Source organism: Castanea sativa, chromosome 1 (assembly GCF_040712315.1).
Source record: "Castanea sativa cultivar Marrone di Chiusa Pesio chromosome 1, ASM4071231v1".
Taxonomy (NCBI): Eukaryota; Viridiplantae; Streptophyta; class Magnoliopsida; order Fagales; family Fagaceae; genus Castanea; species Castanea sativa.
Window position 1 is genome coordinate 67,882,891 of NC_134013.1, and position 15,202 is coordinate 67,898,092.

The following is a 15,202-nucleotide window of genomic DNA, read 5'->3' on the forward strand; positions in this document are numbered from 1 at the left end:
CAATTCTAGTGGAACTCGAGTACCATGAGAAACTTGAGTTTGAGGAACTTGGTTTCCTACATAGTGATACATTGCTATATATTTTTGAAATAGTGGTAGATTCCAAAATATTTTGCAAAAATGTGGTATTTGTAAACGAGTTTAAAACTAAGGCTCAATTTTAGCTTATTTATAACCAAACAAATATGAATTAGCTTTTTATCAAACTGATCCTAGTTATTCATGATTGGCTTGGTTCATTTATAGTTCTAGTGATGCTTAACGATGAAATTTACATATATGCAACAATAATACTAACGACACAAATTTTTTTGTAACAAATTCCATACTTGTTGAATTAAATGAGTGTGAGTAGTGGACACAATTGACGTTCAACATTTTATCTTCACCACTCAAATGCAATCAATTACTTTAACAATTATAAAATTTATTGTGAAAAGAGTTGCGTAGGAATATTATTGTATATGTAATCTTTGGTGGGAGCTGCATCGTTTATCTTTTTTAAAAGGTTCTTTTTTTTTTTCATTAAAAAAAAAAGTTCAGTTTCTCTTTAGTTTGACTTTTGGTTATTTAGAAATCAAGTGGACCTATATGGCACATCACATCGTCAAAGAAAGCATGAATATCATGATTTCAACACAACAGGTGCAAAGGAATCAAACACGCGCTTCCCAGCTTCCCTCTATCTTTTGATTCTTTTCCATTACCAACGAAAAGTATGGAAATGAAGTTGGAAAAAAAAGACAAAACAGAAAAAGTCTTTGTGTCCAAGTCTTTAGTAAATGGTCTCTATACTATGGACGTATCATCTTCCATTTGATGTATTTCATTGATAGAGATAATTATTTAGGTTGATTGTACTAGTACTGTGACAGTTCTCGATTCACAATCCTAACTTGTATCGCACCCATGGGTCAGTCTATTGATAACCTAGGGTTAATCTCTCAATATAGAGATATTTATGTCGTTTCATTGTATACTAGTACTGTTAACCTAACTTATATGACATCTTTAGGGTTATTCTATGAATGACTTAGGTTAATATTTCTTTATATATTCAATTGGCTCATTCTGTAATAAATGGCTTAATAGTTAAAGGTGTGGTCTCTCAAATTGAGAAGAAAGTGGGAGGAAAAATGACATTAGGAAGAAAATTACTAAATTATCTCTCAACTTTTCTATCATCAATCGCAAAAAGTCAAACACAATGGAATATTATAGTAGGAATATTTTATGTTGACAATAACAGAGAATATAATGAATTATTGCAGCCGTCGGTGTGAGGTAGGTTTAAAGAAAGTCAACCCATGCAACATGCACTGAGGTGGGTTATTTTTGTTGTTTTGTGTTTTTATCAGCTGAACGTATAGTCTCTTAGGTTAATTAGCAACCAAAGAGGTTGAATTGACTGAGATTAATTAAGTTCTTATCACTCATGATTTTATATTTATATTTTATTTTATTTTTTGAGAAACAAACACACACAAAAAAGAAAGAAAAAGACTTTAACACAAGAACACACCACAACTTCATGATTTTATTGATATAACACTATATAAATATATATATATATATATATATATATATATTATCATATTCATAAAATAAAATCTTATTAGTAAAATAGACAATTTTCATTAATTTAAAGTAAAGCGAATAGAATTCTTTTCAGCATCCATGAATGTGTATAATCAATTAATTATTTCTTTTGTACGAAATTATTTTAAATTCCACTACAAAAAGGTTCACTTTTTGTAGTTTTATAGATACAAGAGAATTGTAACCTATGGATCCTCTTTAGGATGATTTCTCTTTATCATCAAGCTAAAATATCAATTGCTTTTTGGCATAGATAGAATTTGAACCCTAAATATCTTATTCGACGATAAGAAACTTTCCTAATTGAGCAAAGTAGAACCCACCAAAAAAGTTTACAAATGCTGTTAGTCTAACTTCAATAATGTAATATGGTAAAATTTTGCAATTTCCCTAATATCACTCATTTTTTCTTCAAAAACATGGAACATATAATCCATGGCATGGATTAATTAAAATTGTTCGGATATTTGGAATGTCTCTTGCAGTTCTATGTGGTCTAATGTAACCGATAAGAGGCCCAAACCACACCCTCATACACACACAGCAATCTTTCTGGTTTCTAGTATGGAAGGCACTTTTATACCACTTTCATGCATTAACAAAAGGCACTTTCTATCCCTTGCCTTTTGGTTTGACATTCAAAATAGCTGGAGACCTAAATGTGAGTCGTGATCATGGCACCATGCATGTTAGTGGACCAGAATCATCAAAAAAATGTTCTCTTCTATGCAACTTTTCTTTTGAATATTCCTCAATGCACGAACAATGAATGTCGAATCTGTTGGGGGGCCTTCATAGTCAAAAGAAAGTCTTGCTGAAATTCCCACGTTTGTAAAGTCAAACGGTGACCCACAAAGAGATAGAGAGAGAGAGAGGGAGAGGGAGAGAGATGGAGGAAGTAATGGCAATGATGCTAGGGGACAAAAGAGATAGTGGTCGATGATCATGCAGGTTGAGAAATCTTATCTGCAGATCCATGGGGCGCCTTTGCCGAAAGTAAGCCAAGATTAACCTTGATTTTCCATCAAATTATCTGAACATTTATCTTCAACTCCACTAGCTCAATCCATTAACACATCTTTTTAATTTTTTGTCATGTCAGTGAATATGATCTTAATACTTTTATCCTTGTCTACAGTAAAGCTAAAAGATAATTTATTTAAGTTAAATTCAATTTATATCCCATATAATATTTTTTAATAAAAATTACACTACTTGTAATAACTATACTTTACTTCAATGTATTAGTATTTTGTCAATATCAAGGCCGGCCCTTCCACTAGACCAATTAAGTCATTACCTAAGGTCCTCAAATGGAAGGAAGACCCCAAAATTTTGAAAAAGCAAGGGTAGTAGAAAAAAAATAAAAAAATAGTTTCAAATGAAATTCCAAAAAATTTGATACATCTTTGTGACCAAAGAACAAAAAGTGTGAAACATCCTTGTAAACAATGATACTCAATTTTTTTTTTTTTTTTTGTCTAAACAAAATCAATTATTACAAAAAAATCATCATTAACCTCTAGACAAATAAACAATCAACTTGATAAAATGCAAATCCGGTCAAAAAAATTGCCCACAAAACAATCTCAAATTAAAACAAATCAAAAATCTCAAATCCCTAAAATTTACTCATACATTTTCTCTCTCTCACTCTTGCTCCCCGCCTCTCTCTCTCTCTCTCTCTCTCTCAACTAGATGATAATAGTTACAAAAATATTGTCTTAAACTTGAATATTTTCTCAAACATGATGGTTATTATGATATTGATGGTTTAGATTTATTTTTAGATTTAAAAGTTTTAAAAGAAATTTTACAAATAAAAGAATATACTCCAATTGACATACTAAATTATATAAAAATGTTAGATTTATTTCCAAATACATGCATTGCTTATAGAATTTTACTAAAAATGCCTGTTACAATTGCTTCTGTAGAAAGAAGTTTTTCAAAATAAAAATTAACAAAATCATATCTAAAATTGACAATGTCTCAATAAAGATTAAGTGAATTAGCTATAATATCGATTGAAAATGAGATATTAGAAGAACGTGAATACTAAAATTTAATTAGTTAATTTGCATCTTAAAAAGCAAAAAAAATAGATTTTAAATTAAATATATTATAATATAAAAATATTAAATCAATATTAATTTAATTAATACATAAATATAAAAAAAGACTCCATTTTAGTTCTCACATAAGGCTCCAAAATGTCTAGGGCCAACCCTGGTCAATACCACCATTAAATCACATCTTCTTATATTTATTGTGAATGTCAAATTTTGTATCAATTTATAATATAAAACTCATGAATCCATGCATTTAATAAATTCAAAAAAATATTTAAGGAAAAAAAACTAAAGTTTTGAATAGTTTACTGATGAGATGGTTTTATCTCCTATCATTTTGATATTTGAAGAGTATACTGAGTATGGAAAAACATACAATTTTTTTTGGATGTGTTTGATAAAATACTTAACCAATAAAATGGAATGGGCATTGTGTTATATATGACATTAATCAAAAGTTACAAAAAGTGTGATTACTTTACAGCGTTGCGTTTAGAATCCAATTTAAGATGACTCGTATTTGAAAGATACAAAGTAAAAGCAAAAAACATAACAATCTTTGACTGCAATATCAGGATAAAAGTGAGATATAAGGTTCATCTCATTAATAATGTATCACACATCACATTTACAAGCTTTTGATGTGTGTGTTTGTGACTCATTTTACCAACAATTTTTTACAATTCTATGTTAATAGAAAAGTGAAAATTCCACCACAGAAGTGTCAAATTTAGCTTTCATATCCAATGTATTAGACTTTCTAATGCCAAAAATGATCCATGTATGTATGAAAACCCTAATGCCATTTTGGTGATAGAATGGTGATCTAAGCCTGAGGAATTAATCAGCAAATATAGGATTGCTGAATGCAAAGAACAGCAACTTGTATGTATAAGCATGCAATTATTAGATTTGACAAATTGAACCACAACTAATGTCCTTGGGGGTCTAGCAACATATTATTAACCCTAATGATGCCTGAATATTGCTAGACATCATAGCCAGAAAAGTAAAGAGTGCCTCTTTATCAGCTGAGATGTCTATATATATGCCTTTCAAGTTCATTCTGGAAAATGAAACATAGAAAAAGAAAAGTTCTCCAATATGAATAGCATTTTTTGTTCCATAATATGCAGTGGCTGTATATGTTAATGCAGTTATCAGAATTTGACTCTAATAAAAATAAGCGAAAGGGAAATGTTCCATAGAACTTTCAATGCAGAAGTCATCTTTAATTGGCAGAGACCATAAAATGAAAAGTTATGCGCATCTTAGCTGCAGAGATCGAAAGAAAGAGAAATCAGGAAGCAAGAGAAATATTCTGGTTGAACCGTGGGCCCCAAGCATTTGGATCACTACGAATGTTCATTGGTAGGATGATAACACAAGGGCTTCTATAGACTATAGAGTAAGAAAACTCCAAAACTTTGTCAACCTTCTTCCCTCTACTAGTATAAATACCCTTCCTTCGCAACCTTCTTCCTCAAGTACTCCTCTCAATCTTCTTCTCTTTAGTAGATATATACAAAAAATTTGCTACTATCATGGACTACAGATACGAGTCATCAGAAACTCTCAGGTTCTTTCTTTATATATGACACACACACACACACACACACACACACACACACACACACTACATAGTTTAGCTTGATTTGAGATTTTTATTTTCCTTGCAATAAGTGAAAAAGAGGATTCGAACACAGATTCTCCTCCATTGAAAAAGTGCAATATCACTGAAGTACAAGACTTTTGGTTGGCTTGATTTGAGATTAGTTTCAAAGATTTCAAATCAAATATTTAATTAAATGCGTGATCCTAGTACTAACTTGATGACCATTGAAAACAGGAACAAGTGTGTAGCATGCTTCAAACAATTCAACAAAATGGAGCACCTAGTGGAGCACATGAGGACCTCGTATCATTCAGTTCATGAACCTATCTGTGGAATTTGTAAGAAACATTGCAGATCATTTGAATCTCTGAGAGAACATCTTATAGGTAATTTCAATTTATCTAGCTAAGAGTAAGTTCCAATATCATGATTCTATTATGGATAAATTTTGAGACATACTTCGCATCTTTCAGGGCCATTGCCAAAACAAGAATGCAAAAATATTTTCAACATCCGAGGATGCAGATTATGCTTAACTATCCTTGATAGCCCTAATGCTCGCTGGATTCACCAAGAAAGATGCCAATTCTCGAGCATAAATGCTGTATAATACTAATCCTCAACTAGAAATCATAAGTTCTTCTCTCCGTATCTATTTTTTACTAATCATTGATCAAGCTTTTCTCCATTTTTTTTCCTTGATGCATAGCTAACCTTCGAAAATATATGATCTTTTCTTGCTATTCCTTGTTATAGGGCCTACTTGCTCGCTTTGCAAACTTGGGCATTCGCGACAATTTGACTGTTGATAATGGTGGAACAAGAGGGCCACAAGTAGTTGCACTGGCTTGCAAAATGGTTGGTGGTGGCAGCGATGGCTCCCTTGATCTTTGTGCAAGGGTCTGCCTGATTGATGAATCTGAAAACATCATTTTCCATACTTATGTCAAGCCACCAATTCCTGTCACGAACTATAGGTGGGATACATATATATAAGTCCACTGTCTACATAAAGTTTTGGTTGATTTTGAAGTATATAAGAACATTAGAGTGATGCATTGAATTAACCTATTTTTTGTTTGGAACTTATAGGTATGAAACAACAGGCATTCGACCAGAATACTTTAGGGATGCAATGCCACTTAGGCAAGTGCAGAGGAAGATTCAAGACTTCCTTTGCAATGGAGAACCAATGTGGAAAATTCGACCTAAAGGTGGAAAAGCCAGGATTCTTGTGGGTCATGGTTTGGATCATGACCTTGACCGTTTGCAGATTGAATATCCAGCAATTATGATGAGGTACTATCTCCAACGAACCTTTAAAATACAGAAAAAGGAATGGAGATTGATTATTGAGTTGACGAACTTTAAGTTAAAGACATGCATTGGATTGTATCTTTTGTAATGATTATTTGCAAAAGCAGTACAAAATGCTCTAGGTACAATAGTGATAAGATTTCCTAAAAAATTAATAATTAAAAATGTCACTTGGACCACTTAAGAGGTTGAATTCAGGTCAGACATCTTTGTGGCGCTCTGGTCTCTTTAATTATAAGAGATGATTTGAATTTATAACAGCAACCCATGATGAGAAATGTATTATATTTCAAAAATGTAAATTGAATGTATGTGACTACAGGGATACTGCTAAATACCCTCCATTGATGAAAACAAGCAAGCTCAGCAACTCACTGAAGTATCTAACACAAGCATATCTTGGGCAAGTACCTCTAATATCAATTTTGTTAACCCTTTTTCTTTTGTGTCAATTATCAAATATGGACATTTTGAGTATAGTGATGTTAGCTCTATTATATATGTATATATACAGGTATGACATTCAAACTGGCATACAAGACCCTTATGAGGATTGTGTGGCAACACTGAGGCTTTACATGAGAATGAGATCCCAAGTTCATAAAATAGAGGACTATCCACTGGCTTCTGACCCACAGAACCGAAATAACTTTGCATCGTGGAGGCAAAATGAGCTTGAAAGGATGGCCCCAGAGCAATTGTTGGAAATCTCAAGGTCAGATTACTACTGTTGGTGCTTGGACTCAAGGGATATGTAGCATGAATGCATTATGACTAGCTAGAAATAACAATAAAGTGGGAATATGTTATTTCCTAAAGATGTTATAGTTACTTGTACTATGTAAACCAAAGTTATGCTATATGCATGCAGCAGCTTAAATGAATACTTTATAATTTATATGGAAGTCAATGATCAAATATGAATCCTTTATATATAGCTGAGACATTTACTTTGTTTTCTATTTAGTCTTTATATAAAATTTTCCTTTAATTTGTAGTATTATGAAATAGAGAGATTTTAATCTCCATTGGCATCTATCTTTAACTCAAATCATGCAAACCTTAAAAGGAAGTGATCATCCATGTGTGTTGAAAATTGATCATGTGGGTTAGGACCCGATCCAAGGTCTCCAAAAGCCCTAAATAAAGAGAATTACTTATATTGGAATTTGGAAGTTAGACTCTATTTTTTATTAAATGAATGTTTTCTCTATAAATATTTAACAAGAACATGTTGGATGATTATCATTCTCTCTCTTTCTCCATCTTTCTCATGCAAAAGATTACTACTCTAGTCTCCATCTTGCATCTTAGTTTTTGAACTATAGAAAAATACAGTGTTTTGGTATTACTATGGTGATTGATTCATATAGGGAGTGTAAAAAAACCCATATCCATCTACTTTCCATATCATGTACTTTTCATAAATTTCGTTTTGTGGTATTAAAGCCAGAAGTTTTGTTTTCCTCCATAGAAGTATGTAAGAAAATAAATCCTTGATATGTTTTTTTAAAGTAGTTTTATACACGGAAATATTGTTATTTTTGGATTTCTAGTTGTTGGCGTCAATGAGTTTGTGATGGTCCACGATTATTTAAAAGAACCCTCTCATGATGAGGATTCGAACAAAGTCAGATTTTGCATGATTTGATTAAGTATATTGTGATATGTTGCATTTGTTAAGTATATTGTTAATTATATTTGATTCTACTCACAATCCAAACGTGTATAATTCCATGAGATGTTAAAATGGTCTAAGATTGGTGGGGTGAAAAGACTAGAAAATGAGGTTTATGTGGGCTGTAAAGTGGTCTCCACAATTCTCTAATTTTTTTTAACAAAAAAATCCTAACCAAGATTGTAGATGACCCTTTAAGAACCAATATGCCTACCCTCATTTAAGAGAGCACTGTGATTCACCAAAGAGTATCATGGCCACATGGCTAGCCCATCTAGGGTTGTGGGTTTTTGAAAATTTTAGTATAAATTTTTTATTATTTTCAAAAACTAATTAATTTTTACAAAATTAATTAATTTTACATTAAATTTTAAGAAAAGAAGGATGAGGGTGCATGGAACCTACTAAAATTAATATTGTTGCATGTAAAATTAATATTTCTACCTTTGTTTTTTTTTTTAAATTTATATATATATATATAATAATAATAATAGGTGAAACTGAGAAAATCTCAAATTAAAATTCCAAATTAAAGTTCCAATTTTACACCATATGCCCTAAATTATCTATTTTTAAAAAGCTTTATTTCTTAATTTTAGAATTAAATGTGGGACCACATCATGAATATTCATCCAAGTGAGTTATTAAGTACAAAAACTAAAAAATCTAGAATAAATGAATCGTAAAAAAAAAAATACTTTACAATAATTTTTTTTTAAATGGACAATTTATATTTTATACCTAATATTATCCTTACAATTTTTTTTAAATAGTTAACAAAATATAAAAATGACTATCAATAGTATTTAACTTATATATATAGGAATTACATTATGCATCATATCGTATATTTTTAAATGTATTCATGCATATGCATGGTGTTACAAGCTAGTTTTAGTAATAGATGTGTCATAAATTGGCATTGGTTTGATTTTTTTTTTCTTTGACAGAAAACTTGCGCAAAATTCATTCAACAAAATTGATTTTTGGAAACATAAATTAAAGAAAATTGGAATTTTCTAGCAATGCTCAATTAGTAAGACTGAGCGAATTAAGTTCCTTTTTTAGTCAATTAGATTTTTTGTTTTATAAACGCATAGAATGATTTATTATTAACATGTTTCATGTTTTGAATAAGATGTTTTTACTCACATGATTTTTATTTAAATAACATGAAGAGTAAACATATTTTATTTTATATGAATGTGAAATTAATCTCTGTAAATTCCTGATGAAATTGTGTTTTTTTTTTTTTTTTTAAATGTTGATAAGTGACGTATGTTAGTATAGGATGTAAAATGAGTTGAGATGTTCTATCTCCTCGTTATATTTCGTGCACATAGGTGAATTATAAATGCTATTTAGGAGATGATTCTTAGCCTAAGATTTTTTCGTGAGATTTTCAAACTTGAAGTTTAAATGTGAATTTGTATTGTCATCTAATTTGACTATTGCAATAAAATGGAATGTGTGTATGCCTACATAATCATTCAATTAACAGATGAGGTTTGACTTAATTGAATTATTCATAGGTGAATCCATTTAATTTGAATGGTGTCATGAAGCATCACAATCAATCAATCATCAATTTATCTATTTTATTATAAAAATTGAATCTTCAAATTGGATTATTCACATAACGATGATACATATCTGTTTTTCCAAACATACCATGATGACACGTCATCTGTTCTTAAAACTAAAAAACTCAAAAAGAGATTTTATTAAAAATGATCATTCATTCACTATTAAATTCTTTTATTTTTTTCTAAATACTATATATATATATATATCAAAATTTATCCCATTTACATTTAATCAAAATCTTAGATATAATTCTTAGTAATGAATTTAAAAAACAAATTACATGGTCAATATATTATTCTAATTAATTTTATTTAAATATAAAATTAGAATATTCTTACATAATATTACTTAAATATCCACTTACCTCCTTTAAATTGTCCATATACTTTTTCTCCTTCTCTTTTTCCCTAAGTTTAGGCAGTTTTATTCTTCTCAATTATAAAAAATTAAAATTAAAAAATAATTAAAAAAAAAAGTTTAACGGTTTTACAAAGTGGGTATTTTTTTTCCTCTTAAATGATTGTAGCACTACTCAATTATTAATGTATTATTAAGATACCTATCATTTTATTTAAAGTAACTTGAAATGCATATTGGTATTTGTTTATGTTGAGTTGCCTAAAAGACAAGTTCTAAAATGTGCTGAATATGTGCAATGTAGTAGAGTAATCGAATTAGGAGTACTTGGAAACAATGTATTTATACAAAGAGTAATGCTACAGCTGTGGGGGGTGAAAATTCTTAAATGCACGTTTGGGCCTTGGGCTTAGTTAGCTGGTATAAGTCTATTCAATCAGAGTTTTCGAGGCCCACAGGCCGGTCCGCGCTACAAGGGGCAGATGAGTTGTCCGAGGAGGAGTATCTCCTCGGATCTTCTCGGACGGGCCCAGTAAAGGCCATGGGCCGTGCTAAAGGGTTTAGAGACAGAATTCTGGAAGATCTGTTAGGTAAAGGCGTGATTCAAGCACTCATTAGAAGGAGGAACGTGTGAGAAATATCTGAAGAAAAAGCTGCTACCACCGCATTAAAGGCCCTGCATCTACCTCCCTGGCCGCATTAATGGAAAAATGACCTCTGAACAGTAATATTCAGCCTTCCAGCTATTATTTGAAGACTTTAAGAAGGTGGTGGATGGGACAAGTATCTAGGAGGAAAATCTGTGTGACACGTGGATGAAGCAAGGAAGAAGAAGAAGGTTATAAGAAGACGAGAGAGGAAAGAAGAAAGGGGACTTCGCTGAAAGACTAAAAATTGTAATATTTTTTTTAGAGAAAGAAAGGCTATACAAGTGGTCCTCGGCTTTCGTCTGAGGAGAGCTTCTTGTCATATTTATCTGTTATTTGCATAGATTGCGGCATACTAGCTTGTTTATCAGTTCCCCAATATCCCTAACGTAGGTTTCAAACCCATACTCTACAAATTTCATTGTATAAGACTCTTTGGGCCTGAGCCCATCACTCGTTTGGGTCCGGGTACAAATTGTGCACTTACAATTGGCGCCATCTATGGAAAATCTAGTGTTGAAGGAATTGGAACATTATTGCAGGCTTAGGTTCGCATCATGCAGAGGCTCAGGGGTCCCAGCGCGAAGATCATTTTGAGCGTCTCAAGCGTCGGAGGGATCGAGAGGGAAGTGTGCATACAGTACACCCTGATGCAAGCCATTCGCGTGGTGGAAGCAGGGCCACCCATGAGGATGATGCCAAGGCCATGCAGAGGGAGATTGACCACCTTAAGAAAATGCTACACCGTGTCAGACGAAGGCGGGCTTCACCTCTGTCCAATCCTTCCACTAGGGGGTCTCAGGGAAGCAGTTATAGTCCAAGGTCCAAGACTCCCCTTAGCGAAACCTTCTCTTACGAGAAGGATGAGCTTCCAAGTCGTAAGCATAAGAAGTTTCCCTCCAGGGGCTTGGGAAATGATGCTATGAGCCGAGCGTTGCACCAACTCTCCAAGTCACCCTTCTCATGCAGGATCGAGAAAGGAAGGCTCCCACGGTGGTTCACTCAGCCCACCTTCACCATCTATAATGGCAGGACAGACCCAGTCGAACATGTGAGCCATTTTAATCAGAGGATGACGGTACATTCTCAGAACGAAACCTTGATGTGCAAAGTCTTTCCTTCTTGCCTAGGACCTGTTGCTATGAGATGGTTTAATGGACTAAAGTCGGGGTTTGTCGATTCTTTCATGGAACTCACTAGAAAATTCGCGTCTCGATTCATTACATGCAGCAGAGTCCCTCGGCCTTTGGACTCATTGTTATCCATGGCCATAAGGGAGGGTGAGACTTTGAAAGCATATTCTGACAGATACTGGGAAATGTTTAATGAAATCGACGGTGATTTTGATGAAGTGGCGATTAACACTTTCAAAGTGGGCCTCCCAACTGATCACGATTTAAGGAAATCTCTGACCAAAATGCCCGTGCGAAGTGTACGTCGCCTCATGGATCGCATCGACGAGTACAAAAGACTTGAGGAAGATCAACAACAAGGTAAGGGTAAGGCGAAGGTTATCCCTCAGGAGAGAAGGGATTTCAGGTCGGACAGGTACCACAACAATAAGCCGAGGAGAGATTGCTCTGGGGAATCTGGTTCAGCCGCTCCTCAAGTAGTTAATACCATATTCTGAGAACCAATGCACCAATTACTAGAGAAAGTCCGTAAGGAACCCTACTTCAAGTGGCCCAGTAAGATGGCGGGGGACCCTACGAAACAGAACCAGAACCTCTTTTGCCAGTATCATCAGGATGTGGGTCATACTACCGAGAATTGTCGGACCCTTTGGAACCATTTAGAGCAGCTTGTTAGCGATGAAAAATTGAAGCAGCACCTATATCAACCCAATGGACAAGGAAATCATTAGGGTTTAAATAATCAGAAGAACAACTCATCTCGGCCGCCCTTGGGAACGATTAATGTCATCTTTGCTGCACCTAGCAAGACCGGTTCCTGTCCTACAAGGGTGATGGCGGTGTCACATTCCCAGGCCGAGGAGTCTAGCTCAAGGCCGAAGAGGATCAAAGGGAGTACGCCTATTTTGGGATTCTCTGATGAGGATAAGGTTGGGACTATTCAATCACATGACGATGCCCTGGTGGTCACATTGAGGATAGGGAATTATGACGTCAAGAGGGTGATGGTCGATCAGGGTAGCGGTGCGGATATCATGTACCCTGACTTATTCAAGGGGCTTAAGTTAGGACTGGAGGATCTCACTCCCTATGATTCGCTGTTGATAAACTTTAAAGGGAAGACTGTCATACCGAAGGGACAAATTCGTTTGCCTGTACAGTCGGGCCCGAAAACGGTCGATGTAGATTTCATTGTGGTTGACGCATATTCTCCATACACGGCCATCGTCGCCAGGCCTTGGCTGCATGCTCTGGGTGCTGTCTCCTCGACTTTACATGTTAAAGTAAAATTTCCCTCAGGTGGATTGATTGAAGAAATTCTTGGTAGCCAATCAGTAGCAAGACAATGCATATCGGCCGCAGTGTTGCATCAAGCCAAATCAGAATCCTCGACCTCGGCTGTGGAAGACTTATAGTAATTAACAACTCTGGATGCGCCCGGTGCGGTGATAGTAAAGGAGGTCACGTGTGAAGATTTGGAAAGATTTCTCATAAATGATGACCCCGAAAGGTTCTTCCAAGTTGGGATACGACTACCACACCAAAAGAAGATGGAATTGGTGATGTTTTTGAAAAACAATATCGATGTTTTTGCATGGGATCCCTATGAGGCTCCGAGGGTTGACCCAAATTTCATTTGCCATCATTTGAACATTAACCTTGCCGTTATTCCCAAGAGGTAACCACCTCGGCATTCTTCGAAAGAACATGCTGCGGCCGTCAAGGAAGAGGTGCTCAAGCTCAAAAGGGTTGGGGCTATTAAAGAAGTTTTCTACCCAGAATGGTTGGCGCACACTATCGTAGTAAAAAAGAAGAGCGGAAAGTGGAGAGTATGTGTGGATTTCACAGACCTGAACAAAGCCTGCCTAAAAGACTCGTTCCCGATGCCTCGCATCGATCAGCTAGTGGATGCGTCGGTTGCGCATCCTCGAATGAGCTTTTTAGATGCCTTCCAAGGTTATCACCAAATACCCTTGACGTTGTGTGATCAAGAGAAGACTGCCTTTATTACTCCTACGGGGAATTATCACTATAAAGTGATGCCATTCGGTTTGAAAAATGCAGGGGCTACTTACCAAAGGATGATGACTAGAATGTTCAAATCGCAGCTTGGGAAGACCATTGAGGTATATGTGGATGATATGGTAGTGAAGAGTAAGACAGTACCTATGCATGTGAAAGATTTGGACGATACCTTTCAAACACTTAGGAAATACAAGCTGCGCCTTAACGCCTCAAAGTGTTCTTTTGGGGTGGGCTCCGGAAAGTTCCTAGGTTACATGGTGACTCATAGAGGAATAGAGGTAAATCCGGCACAGGTCAGAGCCATTTAGGGCTTGCAACCACCTCGAAATCCGAAGGAAGTTCAGAAATTGACCAGGATGACTGCTGCTCTTAGCAGATTTATCTTTCGGTCCATTGATAGGTGTAGACCTTTTTTCCAATTGTTAAATAAGTGGAAAGGATTCCAATGGTCCAAAGAGTGCGCTTTGGCTTTTCAGCAACTTAAGGAATATCTTTCCCAGCCACCCATTATGTCTCGGCCGGAGGTCGATGAAATCCTGTTTGCATACCTGGCTGTAACTATCAATGCAGTCAGCTTGGTTCTGATAAGGGACGACAGTGAAGTACAGAGATTGGTTTATTACATTAGGAAATCTTTGAATGAAGCTGAGGTGCGTTATTTGCCTTTGGAGAAGGCAATTCTGGCCGTAGTCCATGCTACACGAAAGCTTCCTCACTACTTCCAATCCCACACCGTTGTAGTTTTGACTTAACTGCCTCTCAAGTCAGTATTGCGAAGTGCTGACTACTCGGGGAGGGTAGCCAAGTGGGGAACTATTTTGGGAGCTTTCGATATCAAATATATGCCGTGCACCTCAGTGAAGGGCCAGGTTCTCGCTGATTTGGTGGCAGAATTCGCCGAATCATCGTTAGAAGAAGCTGTGAAGGAATCGCACATGGATGAAAAATCAGTTGGCATGATCACATGCAAAGGGCCTCCGATTTGGAAAATGTATGTTGATGGGGTAGCAAACCAGAGGGGATCAGGCGTTGGACTTGTTTTGGTATCTCTTGAAGGAATTACCTTTGAGAAATCATTGAGGTTAGCGTTCTCGGCCACTAATAACGAGGCTGAGTACGAAGCTGTCGTAGTCGGTATGGATATGGTATGAAGAATGGGGGGAAAGGCAGTT

General features: G+C 35.1%; 1 protein-coding gene across 1 annotated transcript; it reads left to right on the forward strand.

Moving 5' to 3' along the window:
* Positions 1-5,176: 5,176 nt before the first annotated feature.
* LOC142615032 (uncharacterized) lies at positions 5,177-7,397 on the forward strand. The gene is made up of 6 exons (XM_075788039.1): positions 5,177-5,250; positions 5,521-5,672; positions 5,760-5,890; positions 6,043-6,263; positions 6,379-6,585; positions 6,926-7,397. Exons 1-6 carry the CDS (start codon positions 5,216-5,218, stop codon positions 7,359-7,361), a joined length of 1,182 nt encoding a protein of 393 aa, XP_075644154.1. The 5' UTR covers positions 5,177-5,215; the 3' UTR covers positions 7,362-7,397.
* The last annotated feature ends 7,805 nt before the right edge of the window (positions 7,398-15,202 follow it).